Source organism: Perissodus microlepis, chromosome 8, assembly GCF_051167445.1.
Source record: "Perissodus microlepis isolate ML-2025 ecotype Zambia chromosome 8, ASM5116744v1, whole genome shotgun sequence".
In the NCBI taxonomy this organism is placed as follows: domain Eukaryota; kingdom Metazoa; phylum Chordata; class Actinopteri; order Cichliformes; family Cichlidae; genus Perissodus; species Perissodus microlepis.
In genome coordinates, this window is record NC_140468.1 from 12,560,793 (window position 1) to 12,583,994 (window position 23,202).

Consider the following 23,202-nt stretch of genomic DNA (forward strand, 5'->3'; position numbering starts at 1 on the left):
ATTTCCTTTGCCAAAGATTACACTGTAAATATAGAATAAATGGGCAAACAGAACAATCACTAGTGAGATAAAAGTGCATTATCTCTCTACCATCCATCCGTTTTCTTCCTCTGATATTTGTGGTGTCGGGCTGGACCCGGGTTACCGGTCAGCCATTGCATTGCATTCAATGGTAATGCAATATTAAGCGATGGTAATAAGCGACTGGACTTTTTTAAGGTTCTTGAAGACGTCCAGTCGCTTTTCTTTTCAGGATCCTTAGATTACCATGACCTGAATGACTGAGAACCGACACAATAATACAAATTATAGGACTGTCAAAGAGATCAGTCTGATTACATGATAGTATTTTGTGATAGACTATTTGTGTGCTGTTTAGAGAGGTTAAGTAAGAAAGCTGTTGCACACCACAGCAATCGCCATCTGCTGGGCTCTAGATAGAATAAAGTTTTTTACTGGCTTCATATTTCTGAATTTGGCTTACATCGACCTGCAAGGTCAACTTAATGATTTATTGGAAAGAAATTGACAAAAAGCCTCAAAACTCAAACATATGAGTTATACAAGTGTATATGTGTATTGTCAACATATGCAAAATGCCATATGTTTTAAAATATTATGTCCCGTACGACCTCTGACCTCTCCTTCAAGATCAATAAATTGATCCAAAGTGATAATAAAGCTATTTAGCGCTACTTAAATGATAATGAGCTTTCAGACTGACAGGAACATGGTGGCATGTACATTACTGTAACAGGTTATAACTTTTTAAATACATAATAGTTTCAATACACGAGCAATGTTCCTGAATAAGTTTTTTTTTCATTTCTTTAACAAAACAAACTTGTAATGAAAACCTTTTTTCACCTGATATTTATTATTAAAAATGTAAACAAAAAAAATGAAAGCTAAACATGTACTAGAGCCACATAAATAAAAAATATAATATTAAAACAGCTTTCAGCAAGCAAATAACTTTATAAATAAGTTTTCACTGCACTAAAAACTTACAAGTCCGATAAAAACAAACAAACAAAACAAAATAAATATATTAAATACATCATACTGCTAGAAAGTGAGCTGCCTTGTCAGACGTTTGCACGTCTGTCAGAGGTTACTGAACTTTCATTTTTGTATCTATTAAACGCACACAATGCATAAAATGAGACCAAATACTAGCAGCCATGGAGTGGATGCTGCATTTATTAATTCCCTTGAAGGAATTTTGAAGAGAAACTTTACAGCGGATAGATCTCACATTCAGAATTCAGACTCCATTTTTAATATAATGCAGTAGTCTATGTTGGTACACATTATTTATGTTCTAACCGTAAACACTGTAAATCAAAATGAATACACGAGGGCTCCAAGTCCAAGAGAACTTTTACTTTTAATGCACTACTGCTATTTTTACTTAACCAAAACATCTAAAAACTGTCTGCCAACTCTGACACGGCAAGACCGAATCGAGTCTTAAGGATAATTGTAAACAACCTAAATAAATCCCACAGTGCAGTAAAAGCCACAGTGTCTCAGCAGCCAGTGTCTCTGCCCTCTTCACCCTAATTTGCCACACTCCGCCCACTCAGGCCTGCAGCGCCATGGAGCTGGCTGATCCTCCAGCCGGGCCGGGCCAGCCCATACGTCCCACTGGCACAGGACATCCCGCCAGGAGCCAATCACCAAGCCTGCGCTCCTGACAGCTCATTACCACTCAATTAGGCAGGTGCACCTCCATGCACAGTCTTCTGACAAATACAGCCCTCCCAGATGCATGTTTAACATTCAAGAGAATTATATAGTGACAGCAAACAGTAAACGCCTCACCCTTATCACTTGATTGCCTCAAGATTGAAATCCTATAATTGGCCTAGGCCAGCGGGAGAAAAAAATAAATTAGCCAATAAATATGATGCAGTCGACTTGTAATTGAACAATTATGAATTCATATTCATAAGATGTTTGCTGCCAATTACAAAATGCCATCTGATTAGGCGCAATTTGAAATGACATTGTTCCACGCTAAAGACACTGTGGTGTCAGCCTAATAAAGAGGAGACACATCATAGCAGTAGCTCGGCCACCGACATGACCTCCAGAGATGAGAGACATGCTGACACAGTGGCTTGGCTGGTGACAGACGGGATTTGGCACCCATTGCTCTTTGTCCCCCCTTCAAAACCTACCGCTTACGCTCGCGTGCACCGAAAAATATCAGCGCCGAGGGTTGACTTTCACAAAATTTAACACCAGTGGGCACAGATTGTACACATAACAAAACACAAGCAAGGCAAAAATTAAAAAAAAAAAATCTCGATCCCTTGAGAACAGATTCTAATCAAGATGAAATGATTTACAAATCTATTTAATAAGGCTTGCCAGAAGTCAAACTTGGCATGTAAATGCGGTGGGGATTAAATTTCATCGGCAACCAAGACTGTAACTGATCGCCTGCAGACAAAGGGGGAGCCTGCCAGATTTTTTTCTCCCCCATCCACTTCTATTCCCTCCCTCTCCCTCTTTTTTCTTTTTTTTCCTCTCCAGTGCCTGCATTTTGCCTCGTGATCCCTCCCTGGCTGTGTGGAAGGACAGGGGCAGTGCAGAGTGGTGCAGTACAGAGTGTGGAGGAAAGAGAGAGAAAAGACAGAAAAGGAGAGGCAGGAAGGAGAGAGGAGATGGAGATGGAGGAAGGGAGGAGATAAAGAATGGTGGCGAGAGGGGGAGTAAGAAGGAGAGAAGGGTAGAAAAGCAGGAGAGAGGGAGAGGGAGATCTCAAGGTCAGTGTGAGGACAGTGTGGTCCTCTGAGTTGGACAGAGACACAGCCGCAGTCACCTCTGTGCTAATCAGCCCTTCGGCTGGCTGATGAGGTGTCAGTTAGACGTGTGTGTGTGTGTGTGTGGAAAACCTTTCCCTTTGCTTTTTTGGCTGCAAAATGAAGGGGGCTGGTCGGGCGGAGTAACAATGTGTGTGTGTGCGTGCACCACTCTGGGGTGTAAGCAGGCTGACGTGCAGCTTGTGGTGCCAGTACTGTGCTTTTTTTTCTGCTTTTGCCTTCCCTTTCTCCTTTTTTCCCTTGCATATTATGCTACAGTGAACTCAGCTTTCCCCTGCAGTGAGGGCAAGAATACAACTGCCAATTAATGCTATATGCGGTGTGCCAGTGTTAACAGTGTGAGGCATTATAGTTCAACTTGCTGTGCTGTTTGAAAAAAAAAGAAAACAGGGGAAAAAAAGGGTGGGCTAGCCATTTTCCTTGGGCGTGGCTAACCTCTAGCAGGCTAACGTGGATTGTGCTCCCAGCGCAGGGTGCAAACGAACAGCATCCGCAGCTGTGATTAGGTTTGTGACCTAACAGCTCTGCAGCTTGTGTCTCATTGGGTGAGTTTTGCATATGAGGCCAATTGGCAGAGGCGAGCGTCTCCTCCGTCTATCCTTGGGTTATTTCTGACCATCTGTGCCCAGTCATTAACAGGCCTTTTCACAGTCAATTGTCTTGTTCGTCTCCCCTCTTCCCCGTTTCTGTTGGTTTCACTGTGCATGACCGTGAGGTGGAGCTTCTTCTTCTTCCTTTTTGTTTTTTTTCCCCCCTTGAATTTAAATGGCAGAAGTTAGGAGAGGCCATTTTATTAGCCAGGGCTAAGGAGAGCTGTGGAGACGTAGGTTAATTCAAAGTGGCATCATGGAGGATGCATCAAGCAGCGGAGATCAAATTACAGGGCAAAGCCCTCGGTGGTAAAAACAAGCTAGTGGTATGCTGCATAATGTGTGTGTGTGTGTTTAACAGCATCTGTGTGTGTGTGTTTGAGAGACTAGAGAAAAAGAGAAGGGGGACACAAGGAGGAATAAAAAGGAGAAAGAGGAGGATGAAGAGGGGGGTAAAGGGATGGGGATGGAAGGAAAGTGGGAGCAAAAAAAAAAAGGAGAGGGAGAAGAGGCTAACTGGGCCAGTGTGCACATGCACACATCACCCCCTCCAATTAGAGTCACTCACCCCCCCCCATCCGCCCCTTCTTACAATACATCACCCTCCATTTCTGATGTTTACAGTCGTCGGGGAATGAAATAACTGCACACATCACTGCAGCAGCGACGGCATTGAAAAAAAAAAAAGAGATCTCCTCTGCCTGAAATGCATTTAGCTATTCCTTCTTCCCCCTCATGCTTTTGTTATTGGTCTTTGTGCAATGATTTGCCTAAGGACCCAGATTTCCTAGCAACAGCCTGCCACCAAACATTTGGCAGGAGTTCAACATTCTCTCTCTTTGTGAGAAATGGCAGTGCTGCCTCCCTGCTCTGTGTCTGCCACCAGCCCTGCTGCTGCCGCCGCCGCCGCTGCCGCTGCTGATGCTGGATGAGCCAGACTGGCTGCAAGAGCCCTCTAATAATTCTGTTTTCATCCAATCACACCACATAGTAGCAGGCACCTTGAGAGCCTCTGCCAGGATTCATCAATCACCTCTTTAACACGCATGTTCAGACAAACACAGAGGCATGTGCGAGCAAACAGAACGCGAACGCACACACTCTTGCGCGCGCGCGTGCACGCTCTCGTGCGCTTTCCGGTAATTAAATTTACAGATTAGAGCGAACAAAGCTGCATATACCACCACAGCAGTAGTTTAATGAAAATCAACAAAGCACATTAATGCATAGCAAAGGTTGGTACAGTGAGCAGGAGAGAGGGAGAAGATGTAAAATCTGGCCGTAAATTGGGTAAATACATCTGAGTGCTCTCGACAAGGTTAATGGAGAGAGGAGGCCTTAGTGAACGCTGGTCTAGACACGCCACACAGTATTAAGTGGGAATAGCTGTGGCAGTGTATCTGGCTAAGTACTTTAGAAGTGCGAACGGGACTCTAATAAAGCGAATGATCCCCCTGTTTTGACAAAGAGGCCCAGGAGGGACGCTGAACACCACGTTTTAGATTCCAAGCACTGACAAACACCCATTTGTGGCCCTTCTATCCCCCCTTCCAAATCCCACGGAAGCTTTTCCCCTGCGCGCTACGCTGTCGGATGTGGGCAAAACCCAACTGCCAATTTGCAGAGGATGTGCCATGTTTGCTAATGCGAAGCAGAGGCTAAAAATGAGACCACACAAACTCTGGAGGATGGACTGACTGATCTGCTTTCTGGCACGACCGCTGAAAGATTTTTTTTCCTCCCCTCTAATAAACAATTTTTCGTTTGGTATTTGTTTCTTCGACTGGGCGGCTAATTATGAAACCTCCATCATTATTGCACTGCGATGCACTCGTGTTTAGAGGACTTGTGGGCAATGGGGAGGTGGGTGGGGGGAATTGGGAATATCACTTGGGACAATATGCCAAGGAGTATGCTGAATGCTGAGCACTAATGCTGATTTATGTTGATAATGAACTGCTTAAAGACGTGGAATGCAGTGCAATTTCAGGGCTATCGTCTTGACTTGAGATCAGAGAAAATGTCGATCTGCCGGAATTAAATATAATCCCAAACAGTGAAACATGAGCATAGCAGGCCATCCCAGAAGCTGTAAGTAAAGACATTACCTCAGTGGGTGCAGCTCGAGCGTGTGTGAATATCTAAGCGCACATCTGTCCTCCTCAATCTGTGCGTGTGTTTTGTCTGTAAGAAGATTGCGTGGGAGTGGGGGGTTGGGAGCTAAAACCGAATGAACTTGCATAATCAATTTTCACACTTTCACAGCACCTGTTGGCTTGTCTTCACGTTAAAAGAAATGAATGAATGCATTACATGTAGAACAATTTCACACTATGTTGCAGCTTCGCGCACAAAGACCTGGGGAAAAAAATAGGCGGAAAATGGAGCTGTATTGTCTCAATAGGTAACATAGCTCATTTCACTCGACAAAGGATGAATGGATATATTGACAATGCAGAAGGCATGCTGAGGCATTTCCTGAATAAAGCCTCTTAACATTTCGTCCTCCTCTGGCAGTGGAGTTGGGGAACAGTCATTTTGAATGTAGAGGGTCTCACTTACCGCAATATAATAGACCTTGGCTTTCTTCACCAGCTCCCAGTTGCTGTCCAGGTCCAGGTGTTTTTCCTTTTTGTAGCAGTTTGCCGCTGCCAGGTTAGCAACAAGGGACCTGCCGAGACAGACCCCATAAATCTTCTGCCTCGCTTATCATCCATCTTAATTTTGTCTCAAAAACATCCTTAAAAAACACTCAGGCCTCAGACTTTCCTTTGTTCTTTTGTGATATATAAGGATGATAATAGTTCCTAAGAATGTCTGAGCCAAGGTGAATTAAAGTCTATCTGGATCTCTTTATTTTTCCTTTCTTTAAAAAAACGGTGCTATCTCAAAAAGAAAAAATACACCAAAGAAAGGAGATTAAATCAGCTGAGGGGTTTTCAAAGCCAAAAGAGAGACACCCTAAAATTATTCATATCATATTATCACCTGTAAAAGTTCTGCATAGATAACAAGGGTGGGAAAACAACAGAAAGAGATTACTAAATGAACACTTGAGTAGTGAGTGGTGGGAGCTGGAAAGTGAAGCAGGTGGTATTATCTTAACACAGCTCATTAGCCAGTCCTCGTGCGCTGTATCTTTATGAGCGGCCATCAAAATGAGTGCAACCATCATAGCTACTTAGACGAAAACTGCTAGGCGACCATATGACAGGAGGGTGTTGCTACACGAAGGTCTGTTCTCACATGGCAAGAAAAAAAAAAAAAAAAGCTGCTCTCTGTGGTTAGTGTCAAAGAAAAGAGTAACAGTGTGCTAAGCTGATCAGCGTGTGATGATGAAGGCTACGATATGGCAGCTGAATTGGGACCGTGTTTGACCGGAGCTGCCGTAATGGACTCAAAAGGTTGCTACGAGCGTGACAGACAAAACGAGTGTTGTTAACTGAGAAAGTCCAACAGACGTGAGCAGAGCAAATAACCATGATGATGTGACATATTTAAGAGGAAAAGCTGAAATGCCACAGTGAGGCACTCCAGGTTAAAACGCTCATTAGGAATTTAACGAAAAGGAAAGAAAAGAAAACTAGGAAATCCAGAGGAATGATTTCTAGTTTTATCAAAGTGGAATAACTGTCACGCATCGATTTCTGTTATAACTCAAACTAGAGTGAAAATAGCTGAGATTGAGTGTGCGACCACTTTCAATAGTACGGGTCAGCTGGAGGAAACCTGTCGCCAAACACTTGGAGAGACTTCAATTGCTCTCACACAGATTGGTGAAGGTTTGCAAATAGTTGCCATCTGGTTTATAAGCGCATTTAGTCTGTGAACAGGTTGAAATCAATCTGTCAACCAGCACCAATAAGTGCAACTCTTATGTGACGCCTGTCTTTGCATTACTGGACTCGACTCTACTGGCTGACAGTTGCTTGTTTTTTTGTTATATTCCTACAGATGAGGACAGATTCACTGCCTTTGGTGAATCTCTCAAATTCCTCTAGATCCGATGATAGTTTGGCACGGACCTTACAGAATTCCAAGACGATGCTTTATGAAGGCCAGTCGGTAACGTTTACTTTAATCTTCTGGAGGTAGTTCTTCACCATGAGCAACGTTGATGTGTTGGAAGACAAGGCGATGACCCAGACTCTGTTTTTCTGCTGACTGCTTGAGGTTTTCTTTTAAAATCTTCACGTATCCTTCTTCCTTCATGATTCCTTCCACCTTGACGAGATTCCCATTTCCAGGCACACTAAGGCATCCTCACAGCAGCAATACTCCCACCACCGTGTTTCACTGTGGGGACATTCTCCATCTCCAAACATCAGCAGCATCTCTGTGGCCAAAGAGCTCTAGTTTTGTCTCATCTGATCAACGGACACATTTCCAGTGTGCATATTCTTGCTTTACATTGCCCTCAGTATACTTTACTCTGGCTTAAAAGTGTTTCTGCTGCAGAAGTGGACTTTTCCTTGCTGTTCCTCTTGTGCAGGGTTTTAGTGATTGTTTTCTTTGACTTCATTCCTCAAGTCATTCAATGGTGTCTCGGCAGTTTTTCTGGGGTCTTTAGACACATCTCTCACTAGCTTTCTTTCCAGAATCTTTGAAATTTCCGCTTCCTACTTCTGCCAGGCTTGTTCTGTACGGTGTGGCCTTCTTTGAAATTTCTTGATGATACTTCTCACTCCAGTCCTTGACACTTGGAAACACTATGATAACTAAAGATAAAGTCTGAACTGGTTTCTTTTGTTTTTGGCATGATGTTTTCTCAAGTGACAGCTCAAACCATTGCTAAAGTGTTTATACTGTGTGTAAGCTAGAAGATAACCCTCAGTTTCAACTTGATTTTATAAGCTTTGAGCATTACAAGTTAAAGCACATTATTGTGCCATGGCTCAATAAAAAGATCAGGTGTTTAATAATATTGACCCGAGTGGTTTAATCTGAAATAAATCTGTTATTGTGTACACGCAGAAATAATTTACGCTTTCTAAAGAAAACTGGTATGTTTTGAAATGCTATGTTGAAAATCCCAAGTGCAGAGTTACCAAGTGGCTGTGTCATTTTGCAGTTAAATTAACGCCCTGCAGCAACAACATAACTGCTTGTGAAGGCATTTCTGTTTCAGATGAGGTTCTGGCTCTGCTCTGAATGTAAGTAGTTAATGTGAATTTCTGTGTATGTGACCAGCAACAGATTTGTGATTCTTTTCAGTTTATCACAAAGAAATTCCACATAATTATCAACTTGACGCCAGTCAGCTGCAAACCGATAGCAGCCCGATTCCATCGTATCGCCTTTTCATCGCATCTTTACGCGCGAATGTCACTTTGAAGATGGCAGCTGACTGTGAGTGGTTGCAGACCTGGTCCTCATCTTCGAAAGAAAAATTTCGAAGCCAAATAGACCACAAGTTCATTGCACACAGTTGTTGCATTTTTGGTCATGCTGCGGTCTCAAACTATTGTTTTCCCTTGTGAAACTGTAGCAATTATGCTATAGAAAACCAGTGAATGTGGTGAACAGGCTGTGTACACTCCAACAAACTGGCAACACAACAAAGGAACGGTTCACCCTCATAAACAAAATACTCAAGTTTTTCCACATGTAGTGCCATTTATTCATCTCCATTGTTTGGTTGTGAGACACCCAGCTTTGAAGATATTAGCTGTAGCGACGTCTGCCTTCTAATGAATAAAATTGAACAAAATTGTTTCATCGTATTTACATCTGTTTTTTAGAAAACTGGACCTGATTACTCCAAAAAATAAAACATAAATCCACAAACTAGTCGTCATGTGTTTAGTGTATTTGTAATCTCCCTTCTACTGAACTACACCCCCTCCAGCCACAGAAGTGCGCATCATTGTTCACTTCAACAATCATTCCTTTTGCAAAAGTGATATATTTGCTAGGTGTAGTTTGGCAGAGAGAAAATAGGCATTACTTTTACATTATTAACTTCCACAACATTCAAGAGAAGCCAGACATTTCTGCAACAATATCTCCAAAACTGGCAACTCACACCAAAGAAATCTAGATGGATAAATAAATAAGCTATGGCTTTAAGTATTAATAATGTAATGAATCTAAGCAATTAATTTATAGAGGTTCTTGCCAGTGCTTAATAATATATTAAGTTATGCTAAGGTCATCTTAAAACTAAGCTACAGAAAATAACTGCTGACAGGCTAGCGGCATCTTTTACCCAACTGGGAGTTTTTAAACATGAAAATTATCAGCAAGATCTTCACACAATCTAAAATATTTAAATATTTTAAATATCTGCACAAATTATTGCATTTTTCTGCATTGAAAAGTTGATATAAAGAAATTTGCGGCTGCAATTACTATGCAAAAACTCAGAGCTCCTGGAGAGACTGGCTGATTGAACCCCTGATTACACTTGTAAGATTTTAATAAACTAATTTCTTAATAGCTAAAATGTGATTATTCAACGTAGGGCATCTGCACAGATTGGAACTCAAACTGTCAGATTTTAGTAGAGGAGGCAGTTTTTTTTTCTGCATCTTTGAAGACTTGCACTAATCAAAGCCTTAGGGCTGTGACACACTGGCTCCCAGTACTTCAAAGCCATCACCCTTCCAATCTGGCCCTGCTGGCGACCTTTCCTCTGGCCTCCTGAGCTGTCTGTTAAACACCTGTAAGAAATATTACAGAGCTCGTCTCCCTGAGCACGGCACCTGACCTTTTCAGGTGTCAGAGCCCACATCAAACAATCCCACTAAGACCATTCAGCAGGGCTGACTCCCGGGGCGGTCAGGGTCCAGGCGTTGACTGACTGACAACTCCAGTAGCAGCGGATAAAGGGCTGTAAAGGAAGGGAGTGTTTGAAGGAGGTGGTTATTGATCCACACCTGGTCTATCATGAACTGGAGCCCTTAATGTTAGTGTTATTTGTGCATCTGTGTGTGTGTGTAGGCTGTGACCTGACGATGCTGGCGTGAGAGTCACCAGAGAGGCTAAAGCCCCTTTTACAGTCGAGAAGGCTGACAGGTGAGAACTGGGATAGCCCAGGCATCCCTAACACATTGCTACTGTCAGCCTATAGATGGATGACAACCCACTGGGACGGCAGAGACTGAGTGGGGGCCTGGAAAAACACGCTCAAGCTGTTCCTTTTCCTTTTGATGTGTGAGCTGAGCTATGATTCCCTGTTATGACTTCTAGCCCCGAGAAGTCAACTGCTTGCCCGTGGAAGTCAAAATGAACCAAAATGACTCTCTTAAAGCCGGGTTACGGGGTTGTTCCTTGGTCAAGGATAAATGAAAGGTTGCTAACCTATTGTCTCCCGTGATACAGGCTGCACAGGTACCAGTCGGCTCCTCGTTTTGCTCATAGTAATGGGCATCGACATGGGCTTCTTCGGCCTTCTTCTTGAGGATCTCGCCAAAGCGGTCTTTCCCGATGCACCCGAAGAAGGTAGCCACCTTATGGGGCTTCTGGAGCATCCACTGGGAAGGAGAAAATGAAAACAGTTACACAGAGCTCAGTTTACAAAATATAAGTCTGTTTGAGGGGTCAAGTTCAGCTAAGGCAGATGGCACACAAACTGTAGCTTCACAGCAAACATACTGCTTGTGATATATGAGGGCTGCGAGCTGTCGTAAACAGCCCAAGACCAATTCCACTCCGCACAGAGGCACTATTCTCATCCAAGCACTCCTTCCTCCATGTGTGCTAAAAACAGTCTCATCTCCTTATTTACACAAACCCCATAATTCAAGGCTTCATCCTTCTTATGCAAACACAGACTCTGAGTGTGTGACAGAGTATGCAGCCGCTACCGCAGGACACTCCCCGAACTGCTCGCTGGACAATTTTTGGTCCTGACAGTCTTGATGTACTCAGTGACTTTTACCTGATGAGGGAAAAGGGGGTGGGGGCTGCTCAAATTCTACAGCGCTCAGGTTTAACCTCCAAAGATTTATTGACGTACAGTACGTGCTGCTGTTTGCTCGTTTTATTGCAGACTCCTGTTTTGTTGCTGACGGGGGCCCCTTGTGAATGAGATGTTGCTGCTTTTGGGGATGACCTGTATATGTGTGAAATTAATCATTTCACACGACCAAACAGCGTCTCGGTGGGGGAAGAAAAATGCATTTTCATCAACCGCCTAGAGAAGCTCTCCTCTGTTTTTTGTTTTTTTGCGTTCCCCCTATGCCCCACCCTTCTGGTCTCCAGGTAAGTAGTTCAGATGAAAAAAATAAGGAGGAAAAATAAAAATAAAAATATCCAGGAAAAGATTCATTACATCGCACAAAGCTCACCTGTGTTTCCAGACTAAGGTTGACAATTTGCAAGCGCAGCTGATCAGGGCATAGAGTTTTTTGACTATCTATCTCTGTTTTATGAAACAAAGAAAACTTCTTGCCTTGTTTACAGCCAATTTACCTCTTCATGACTAACGTGAGGGATGGCATAAATCCCATGTTAGCATTCTATTAAAGGCCAGTCAATTTTTAAGCTTTTTAAGAGACAAAAAGAAAGCTGTACTCATAAATACACGTTGATTTTTGACTTATGTGTTGTATGTCTTTTCTAATAAATTAATGAACTCTCCAATAAACAGACGTTGGGAGAGATGGACATCACCGTTCCACCTAAATGTGTTTTACACCAAAAGGAGAGAGAGAAGTTGCAGGCACAGCATGCTGTGGAGGTCAATTTTAATTTGTGTCTGCACCTTCAGCCTCAAGATATGAAGGATCATACTTATGTTTTGTTTTGTTATCTCAGAAGGGGTCTCTTTTGCCAGAGAAACAAAAACGTGAAGAAACAGCAACACCGGCATCCAAATAAAATGTAATTAGCAGATTAGACATCAGACCCTCCGGTCTCCAGATAACGAGCTGGCTACACATCAACAACAACAGCTGGTTATAAGTTAACGTTATGTTAGCTAATGTTAGGCTCTAGTGTCCTTAAAAAAAAACTATTTGACTACATTCTCACTTTGTTTGAGAGATTATTCGCCAAGAGTCCAACAATGTTAGAAGCTAAAGCAGGCTAACATTGGCCGCCCCTCCCTGAGCCTGGTTCTGCCGGAGGTTTCTTCCTGTTAAACGGGAGTTTTTCCTTCCCACTGTCGCCAAAGTGCTTGCTCATAGGGGGTCATAAGATTGAGTTTTTCTCTGTATGTATTATTGTAGGGTCTACCTTACAATACAAAGCGCCTTGAGGCGACTGTTGTGATTTGGTGCTGTGTAAATAAAATTGAATTGAATTAAATATTACACAGTTTCAAAGCCTCCTCCAGAGTAAATAGCCATGGACACATATTAACAGCTGAGGTAAACAGTGTACTTACGGCCTACACTCACTACAGATGAACGGCTAGAGTTGCTAGGATTATGCACTTGAATTGGGACGGCTAGGAAAATAGAATTCAGTTGACTGCAATCTGGGATCTGCTGACATCTCATGGTGAGATTTTATAAACTGCAACTTTAAAGTTAGCATTGCAAGGGGCGTGGCTACATTTCACCTGTTATGAATCTGATTAAATCAACTTGACCCCTGAGTTGTGTTTGTCACTTTTGGAACTAATATGCACTAACAGCCTATTCCAGAAGTTTGTGCTTCACTTTTTGTGAATAAAATTAATTATTTTTATTATTTTTAGTTTTTTACTTCGCACTAATTAGCAGGTATTTGTTTTTGTGTGCTGTCAATGGATGATCTTCTTCTTCTTTCCGCTGATCCTATTGGGGTGACCACATTGGATCATCTGCCTCCATCGCACTCTATCCCTAGCATCGTCTTCTGTCACACCACTAAACCTTTGAGCAACTATCAAAACAATTCACAACAGCTGATTTTGGTTTTTGTGGGGGGTTTTTTTTTCCAGAAAAATAAATAATCGCCTTTTATTTTCCACACTAGGCCCTAGGAAATGAACAGTTATAATGTCACACATGTCTGCTGCATCTTGGTCCGTGAGTGCGCCCTACCAACGTGTCATCTTGAGTCATGGTTCTGTCATTCAACCATGCCTCCAACTCCCCACCTGGCCAAAATACACAAACACACCAACGTGTACATGCGTGCGCACGACTGCGAGCTCTTCTTCCCTAACCTCTTGCTGCAGGCACCTCACACTTATCAAGGTCACTGGCTCGGGTACACGTCAAGTCCAATCTGATTTTCCCCTCGCCGCGATGAGCGCAGAATCCAAGGTTAGGAGCTGCGGGCTGTAAATAATGACAGCGCGGCCCCTCCATTTGCAGAGCTCTCAGGTGGGAATAGAGAGGGCCACTCAGGGGCCTCAGTCCCTCTGATGACAGCACGGTGAATCACAGCAACCACCGACCTCGTGAACATAGCCCCCCCCTCATCACACCTCCCTCTGAACTCTCCTACTTTCCCTCTCGCTCTGTCTCTCTCTGACCGTCGGCTGTACCCTCACTGCCAGCTCAGCTTGTCATTTTACAGGGTCATTAACAGACATAAGTACACACTAACGTGAGCACACAGTGCACCTACACGGGCAGAAGGCTGATGTACACACACGTACACACAAAAAGACAAATCCTGTTTAGTTCCACAACATCAAAACTCCCTCCTAAAAAACAAAAAGAAAAGAAAAAACGCCCCTGCTTTTGCCAGAAGCTGCTCTGCTACTCCAATAAACACAAAGCACCAATAGATAAGCAGAAAATGTCTTCATTATGAGCAAGAAAAAAATATATATCTTGCTAAAAAAAAATTTCATCCCCTCTTTCACCGTGGTATGCAGGAACAGGGAGTTATATCAATTCATTTCCATCCCTGGCACCCTGCAGACAAGCCCTCTCCATTCCCAGATTATGTGAGATAATACCTCCATTATGACAAAAGCGCTTTCCGCGGGGTCGCCGAGAGGTCAACCAACCCTGTGCTGGGTATTCATGCTTAGTCACATCCCAATTATATCGCAGTGGCAGAGGCAGGAATTGGCAAATGTACATCAAGGCGCTTCATTACTGAGGGCCGCTCCAGTGAAATTAAGCAGCAGATGAGACAGAGTGAGATTTGCCCCCAGGCGGCATGTTAGAGAGCGACTGTGCGAGAGAGAGAGAAAGAGGGAGGAAGATGGGAAGAAAGAGGGAAGCTGAAGTAACAGATTTTTGTGGAGGTGCTGGGAGCTTGTATCTCGCGCAGCAGCTCATGTATATTTACTTAACTGGGAGAACACTGGTCCCCAAAGATTAATAAGTTCCCATGACGCACCCAAGCAACATATCTTTAGGTGCGTTTCGATACAGGAGGGAAACCTAATGCAAACAAGAGAGAAAAACACCCATGAAAAGCAGGCGGTAAGATGATGCACAGGCTCACTCGCTACAGGCAAAGCGGTGATAAGTGTACATTATGTTAAGTGGAGAATACGTCTGGCGTCTCTTTCTATTTGGCTTCCATTTAGCCAAATAATTCCCCCCCCCCCTCGACATACACTCTCCCAAACCTACCCAAAACTGGCCCCCAGGCACCCAGATAGCTATTAATTATGACATCTCATGGTTGCAAGGAGCCCCATTTGGGGATCTGACCTAGGCCCGCTCCTCAACACCCAGCAGCTGCCACTCTTCACTACGGAAGCAGCCGTTTCGCGTGGCGGCTTCCAGGAGGGCAATTACACAGCCCAGATGAGATGAGACGGCTGAATGTTTGGGACTTGAGTGCTCAGGCTGCCATTAGCACTATAAGCTATTACATTCCCCCTTTTTTTCCTGCCCCCCTTTTTTTGTGTTCAACTCTCTCCTCCCATCGTCTCCCTCACTCGCTGCTGTATATTGATGAAGTAGTAATGGGACCTCTAGTTAGATATTCCTGCTGTAAAAACATTGTCTTGTTTCTAGTCTCCCTCAGGGGTCAATGTATTCTCCTGGAGTTGCTGGGAAGAATTTCTGCTCTATTAATGATGCAATTCCAATGCAATTCAGATCTACTGAAGTCGCAGCACAGTACCCCCCCCCCCCCTTTTTTTTTTTTTGCAGGGAGTTGATAGACGCCGCTGTGTGTTATCCTGCAGCTTTACAACAAAGTGGTGCCTCCTGCACATCATGGGGAAGCTGAGTGGCTGTCACTTGTTTCAGTTCATCCTTAAAACAAGGACAGAGAAGTCCCCATTCTCCTTGCCTCACCTCACTAGCAGTTCCTCTTGAGAAGAACTTGACCGTGCCTAATGATGGTCACATTAATTATAGGCTTATCAACCTCAGCAAAAATTCAATAGGGCTATTTATAGAGGCCTAAAATAGCTGAGGGCGAGGGTTCTGCTCGCTAGGGTGGCTTATAACAGCCTCCTCTCACTCCAAAGCCCCTCTTTTGGAGCTAAAGGCGGAGGCCAATCAGCGTTTCTTTTTACCGTGCAGTTAAAACAACTAGTAAGCATCTGTCCATCAGCGACTGACATGGAAGGTGCTTATATATAAAGTATTGGTGAAGCAGAGGGCCCTTACCACGAGTGCTGACATTGATGAGGTCTGGCAGCTTCCATTAAATCACTCTTTGCTGTAAAGTGCCGGGCATCAAAGCAACCGGCTGAGGATTTTTCACTCAATCAGGTAACACACAAGGCGCCCCCACCCTCCTGCCTGTTCTCTCAGGGGCTGGAGCCTTCTGGTCAATAACTCCAATCAGTTCAATTTCATGCACAGTTAGCCATGTTGGGGTGCTAGGGCACTGCTCGCACTGGGGTTGCATATGTTGTTGTTGCTGTTGTTGTTTTTCTTTAATTTTTTCTCTTCCCTGAGAGGGTTGATAAGTGGGGTGGGGACCTGTACTGTGTAAAAAGTGGAGACTAGCCAGGGCTAGCATGGCTGTTTTAACTCCCTCAGCACAGCAGGCTTCTTGCCAAGCTATTAAAAATCTCTGTGCTCTGCTTTAGTGACACAGCTAAAAGAATAGAGGGAATGCGGGAGGGAGAGCTGTAAATGATCAACACGATAATGAGCTGATTATCAGTCAAAGGCATGGATAAGCCTTCTCTCCAGTAATTTCCTTTGAGATCAGTCAACCACACTCTCCTGTCTGCAATCAACACTCAAAGGGAAGGCATAGCATGCAGCCTGACGGGAAACCGGCCCAATATCGGCTTCAAATATCCAGATCATAGTTGTCTTCTGTTCAGTGCCTCGCTCGTCCCTTGCTGACACACCAGCATGGTGGTGAGGCTCGCCACTGAAGTCTGCTTTTGTAATGGATGTTTCACAGTTGTCATGCGGCTTTAGGATCTGGCTGCAGGACAACACAGATGACTGATGCTCCACTGATGCTCAAATGTAGTGTGCAATCTGTAAGTATTTGGACGTTGATACATCTCCTATTGTTCCGACACCACATATTTAACAACAACAGAGATTAAAAGAGCCGCGCCTCAGCTTAATAAATCCCATTAAACAGGGACTTTAACTACTTGGAAAACAGTTTCCTCCTGGGAATCAGAAGTGAGTAATGACTATACTAATGGGTGTGACTAAGAACAAAGCAATCAAAACTTTGTGAACAAGCTTGTGCTTTTCCAATCAAACGGAAAGTGGGAATTAAAACACAAAGCAAAAGTAATGACATGACTCCATAGGAGCACTGTAGTCTCCATTTGCTATTTTTTAAACTGCTGAACAGGATGAGGATTGTTAGATGCTTCCTCATTAGATACTTTGCATTATAATAGAGTGCAAATGCAAATCAATTTGCATCAGCTACTGTTATGCAAATACACTTGAGGCCAAAACAAGATTACATAATTAACCAAGAACCACTAATTTCAATGCCGATTCCCACCTAAGACGATGAATGTGTGTTATTTTAATCACAAGCAACAGAAGGGCTGTGGACAGATTATATACCTTTGCCCCTGCACTATACTTTTCTTATTCTGCATATGTACTCAACACACATAAGAGAAGGTAAGAGAAACATGATTTTGTCTATAAAGTGTCTATAAAGTTTCAAACATGCACTGTAGCCTTGAACTTTTCTAGGTATTGCCTGACAGAGATGCACACCAGAGCACAAATTTCCATAAGCAATCTTTAACCTTCCAGTTTCTCAATGTAAACTCCACATGGGTAAAATTTTTATCCAATTCAAGACTGGCAACAGTGGGAAAGAAAAACTCCCTCTAAGCAGGAAGAAACTCCAGGGTGGAACAGCCATCTGCAGTGACCAGTTGGAGGTTAGCAGAGTCAGACAGGACAAAAACATGCAGTGGAAGAAAGCCAGGGATTAATAATAACTAATGAATAAACGCACAGTGGTGGATAAGTGAAGAAAGAACACTCAGCGCATCACAGGAAGCCTCCAGCAGCCACGGCCTAATGCAGTGTAACTAAGGAAGGGTTCAGGATCCCTTGATCCGACCCTAACTACAAGCTTTATCAAAAAGGAAAAATTTAAGCCTAATACTCCGGTTTTAAGCCTAAACCAGAGTGGTGAGAACATGTCTCCCGCTGTGTGCTACAAGTCAGAAAGAACAATTGCAGATGTGACATTCCCCCGACACACTCTGCATGTGAAGAAAAGGCTTAATAGAAGCACCAAAGCCATGTGCCACCATGTCATGGTATATTAAAATTTAGAATTACCACCTGACTCATATATACTCCGAATATTATTAGTGAAAACTTTAAAAGACGGTGTTTGGCCAATAAAGCTGGCTCTGGCAGAACACAGAGCTGTAGCCATTGTAGTAGACGTCACTTAAAATATGAAAGTTAATGCAAAGAAGCTAAAAATGTACACAATGTACATTTTCAACCTGGCACCCACAGCTTTGACATCAACATCAAATTACAAAGTGAGATAAGGACACAATGGCTACAAAGTGTGGCCATTATCTCCAATTTGGTTGCCGAGGTATGATTTTGAATAATAGCCAGACGTTATTCAATGCAGTACACTTTAGGATCAAACAAAAAAATGGGCAAGTTATGGACAAAAACATGCTTTGTGAGATTGTGACGACTGTAACCTTTCGACCACCAAGTTCATCCTTACGTCTCACTGAATGTTTGTCTGAATTAGTTCCACATGTTTTCTGTTTTTCTTGTATCGTTGGTGTTACCTTATGAATTCATGTTTTTATACTTGAATTAAAACAGATAAAAGGAACGCTCCAAGTGACGGGGAAATAAACAGTCTGGCTTTTCTAGGCAGTAGCAAAACCACCCCTGGGGAATGAGTCCAGACAACAACAAAAAAACACCCAAACAAACAGTGGTGGCTCACGTGTCCATGTACACATACGTGTGTCACAAAAGGGGTGGGGGGTGAGGGCGGGGGGGCAGCTTCCAGGAACAGCCCCCCGAAGATAAACATCAAACCCGACGACGCGCCGACACACTCCATAGGTTCTGATGTTAAACGCGACAAGAATGTCCCCAACAGTATCTCTGCACCCTCTTCAGAGAGCTATCAAAGGGCAAGTTCAGTGAGCACACAACAACCCCCCCCCCCTCCGCGCTACACACACACACACCTAACACATCTCACTGCAGCATCTTTGCGCTGCATAGGAATCAGGGATGTGTCGCTGTCTCCAGGCGCCAAGTTTATCTAAAACACCTGATTTTTTTTTTCCTAGCTCCTCTCATTCCTCGCCTCCCTTGTTAAACACACAACCTTGATTTTGTTTTCTGTTGCCCGGAAGGAGTGAATTATTTACAGGATAAACAAGGTGATGTTGTTTCAGTCAGTCAGAGCCAAACTCCCCTATCGCAGCAACATAGAGGCAGACGGGTTTACCTGGCAGGCATGAGGGGCTGAGCTTGGATACAGAAGCCAGGCAGCAGCTACACAATGGCTGCATGGTGATACTTATCTGAGGAGTGGTGGGGAAGGGGGAAGCAAGGAGAAAAAATACCTCCACACCACATTCATGGGTTGGGAGTCCCAGACTGGCGGGTTGTCCTTTTTATCTGCAGAGACAATGGGGGCTATAAAAGAACATGAGCTGATTTACCGAGCCTGAGTGTGCATGAGGTGAGGATGGGGGTATTATTAAGAGATCATAAAGTGGCATTTGTGTTTGCAGGGGTTTGTTGCCATACAAGGTTCAGGCGGGGAGATGAGGGACCTTTGCAGCTAAAGCCGCTAATCCTATCTGTGGTCTGTGGGCTCCAGCTGGTGGGAGTGCAGCTGTGCTCGGCCCCTGCACAGGTGAATCGGTTCTGGGTCCCGCTTCTGTAACTTCCATGTACGAAGTATGGCGGATTTGCACGGGGCTTTGATCTCGCAGAGGCGGCTGCAGTGCTGGTGGCGGCACTCCCCTTACCCCCCCAGATGCAGTGACAGTGCGGGTGATCCGTGTTACCCAAAAGACTTCTTTTCTTTTTAAACCTATGCCAAATTACAGCGCCGGTTTGAGGCTTAGAGCAGGTCAGGCCTGAATAAATTCAATGTGGCAGTGCAGAAAATTCACTTCTAAACAGTGCTGCAGGGAGAAAGTGAGTTTTAATGAATGCTGTGACTGCATTCTGTGATACAATTTATCATCTGCATGAACATGAAGCGATGAGCGAAATCATTTAGGAACGACGGTTGTTCTCCGACACTATAAATCAGTGTTTCCCAAAAGATCCAACGTTCGATTACCAGGAGCAGTAATTCAGGCATGCGTGAAGTCAAACCCTGAACACGGGCAGATTACAGTTTCTGCTAATGGTGGTCGTGCTACATTATCTCAGCTACAGACTTGTGTTGCCAAGGAAATTCAGGCCTTGAAACAGCTGACGGAACAGCTGTGCTTCCAGCTTGACCTCTGACCCAGTCTGAAAGTGATTCACATTTAACACCGATTTACTTACCAAGGACACAATGGGAGGATATGATTGGGCCCTCGGTGCGGATTTAAAAACAAAATTCCTAATGTCTTTACGTGCTGCAGAGAGATCGCACTTATCATATTACTCATGCCTTTGTGTCCTTTCCTGCAGGCGCAGAGGTTTCTCTTCATGTTACCAGCTGGAAATATCAGTGATGAGCTTCTCCGCTTACTAAGCTCATTGGTGTGGAGGCAGTTTGTGTGCAGATTCTGTGGCCGGCTGGCTGCACAGGTAAGCAGAAAATAGCTTTTAGCTCCGGCCTGACCTTGAGAAGGGATGCCATTCAATCAGCGAGCTCACTGCAGTAAAGGCCCTATCATTGCACTAATAGACTGAATCTTCCTCTCTGCTTAGATCATGGACAATGCATGAATGACTTCCTCCTCCTTGACAAGTTAAAGGGGCAATTTATTCAATAAATTAAACAGAGAAAATAAGCCATGATGAAAGAAATACTGGTGTGGCTGTTGGGCGGGTATAGATTGAACTCATGTAACAGTCTGCACACCTAATTTAATTTTCAGTTTATAGACATAACACAAGTGGATGACGGCAATTGACAAAACAGTTAAAATGCAAGACTGAACAGACTGTGCTCGCGTTCTCATTGCCAAGAACGAACATCAGCGGTAGAGAGTGTTTGGTGCGCTCCTTATCTACGCCCAATCATCCAGCTGGAAGCAGGCAGAGTCAAAGTAATAAGGATGAGATTTAAAAACTGTTGCCCGCTTTGAACTTCGAGGTTGTGCGCTCAAATTCCACCTTATCATCTGGCGGCTTAAAAAATAAGTTGTGTTATTTTTCTGACTGCTTACAGAGAGAGGGAGAGGACGAGAACATACTGGAACGGTCATAACTACTGGCTGCTGCAGTGCATCGTGACAAACAACGGAGAAAAACTTGGGATTTATTGCTCTGATAACCTTCCAGATTCCTTCAGTTGGTGCTGTATGCCAGACAACTCCAACAGAGTTATGCATCATTAATCCCCATGAACACTGCCAGTGATAAATAATGCTCTGTGTCCCTATGAAAAATAAGGCAGTTATTACCAAACCATAAAGAATGGTATTTGTATCATCACTTCAAGCAGATAATAATGTGAAGATACGATGTTTCAAGGATTCAAAAGCACACTGACAGTGACGGTAAGCAGTATATTTCTGCTCCCGTCAACCTGCTGTTAGAGAAAGAACTCTCAATAAATAACAGCACTTGCACCGAGCAAATCAGAGATCTTTATATCTATGCCATAGTGCTTGCAATACTGAGTAGACACTCAAGCTATCAACTGCCATTCAGCCAATGATAAATCAAGGTAAATAATGACTTAGCTTCGTCTCTGGAAGATGCATAGCGCCAAATAGCAGGTAATCACTTGGAGCACAATACAAAGTGCGTCTAGAAACCTGTTGCACGATGTTTTTCCCACAAAGCGTGGCTCATTTGACTCGTCTGATAATTTCTCAAGGCTCAGACTTGAACCCGGTCCAATAAACATAGTAATACTATATCCCCTACAGGTGTAAAATTCTTGGTGGTTAAGCATTGCAAAAAGAAACTAGAAGGAACTCTGTTTGATACAGAGATGTTTCCAGCGCCAGATGCTGTGGGGCCCTCTCTTGTGAGAAGCCGGGCGAAGATCACTTACTTTCCTATTGAGAGCCGGAGCATAAATTCAAACCCGGCTATAAATCAAATATAAATTTTCAGCTCCCCTCACTTTCTCGGGAACGGCTGCAATAACAATGTCATTCGACTCTGCCTGGTTGCCATTAATGCTCTGGATTCCATCCATGCTAATGATTGGGCCCTGTATCCTGTGCGTTTTACAAAGCCCGCAGAAAAAGAAGGGAAATATTACTGACCTATTTAATGCTTTGCAGGTTAAGAGAAGAAACCAAGGTCTGTGGTAGACACTCTTTACATATACACTATTTCCACACGCTCTCAAAATGGATTTTCCTTGCCAGATATAACACCCTGCGCGCCAATGATTTTAATATACCGAAACTCTGCGACTACGACTTTAACATTTTTAGACAGCAAAGTTTCTGAGCCAGAAAGGAGGACAATGCACTCCCTGCTAAATCTAACTTGAGTGAAAAATGTGATTTCTATTTAGATATTGTTCTGTGTGCCAACAAGCCTTTCCTTCTGCCAAAAAACAGAACTCGATCTCATTCAGGCTATTTTCTCCTTGAAATCACAGTCGCGTAATGTTCTTTTTAAAAAAAAGAAAATAAAAACACGAAGCGTGGGCCAAGACTGATTCACCTAACTCCCATCCCACACACATATTTACTGGAATGGCCACATATCACAGTCTGAGCAGTTTTCATAACCCAAATATATACAGACTAGTATCAAAATCCAATTCATATATTTGTTTCACACAGTGTAAACAGACTTTTTAATTCCAGTGAAACCATAACCCCAAAGTGGAGCACGGCTAGCAGATTCTGGTTACAGAGCGTGTTTGGAGAGAGAGGTTTTCTGGGTGAAGCACACTTTATTTTTTAAGCAAAAAGCAAACCAATTTCAGTGCAACACCTGCACCCTTCTGCCCTGTTGGCTTTGGCGAAGCAGATTCAATGAGTTTTCAGCCAACAGTACAGGGCTGTGTGCCTGTAAGAATCTGCACTGACAGAAGGCTTTTAGAGAAGAACCAAGGTCACCACTACAATAACACAGCACTGAGGATGTACTCAGAGCCAGGGGGAAGTGCTGTGTCTCTCACACCCTTGAAATAAAAACCAGTGAGTGCAGAATGATACTAAGTTCAATAAACTTCACTTTGCTTTGTAACCTCTGCAGAAAGACTAAACAAGCAGAAGAGAACAGCTGTTCTTATAGTGTTAAATACTTAAATAGAAATCAACTTAGATTTTAAAAAAGAAAATCATTACACCATTATTTATATTTCAGGGCTAATGGATGTGACCTCTA

At 43.5% G+C, this 23,202-nt stretch overlaps 1 protein-coding gene across 2 annotated transcripts in view; it reads right to left on the reverse strand.

Annotated features, from left to right (window-relative positions):
* Nucleotides 1-23,202, reverse strand: part of LOC146381502 (adenosine kinase-like) — a 126,387-nt gene that overhangs the window by 64,330 nt on the left and 38,855 nt on the right. For both annotated transcript variants that reach the window (XM_084937572.1, XM_084937573.1), the window contains exons 5-6: nucleotides 10,727-10,899; nucleotides 5,987-6,095 (exon numbers count right to left, since the gene is read on the reverse strand). In XM_084937572.1, coding sequence (XP_084793698.1) covers nucleotides 5,987-6,095; nucleotides 10,727-10,899 — 282 coding nt within the window. The remainder of the gene's footprint in view (nucleotides 1-5,986; nucleotides 6,096-10,726; nucleotides 10,900-23,202) is intronic.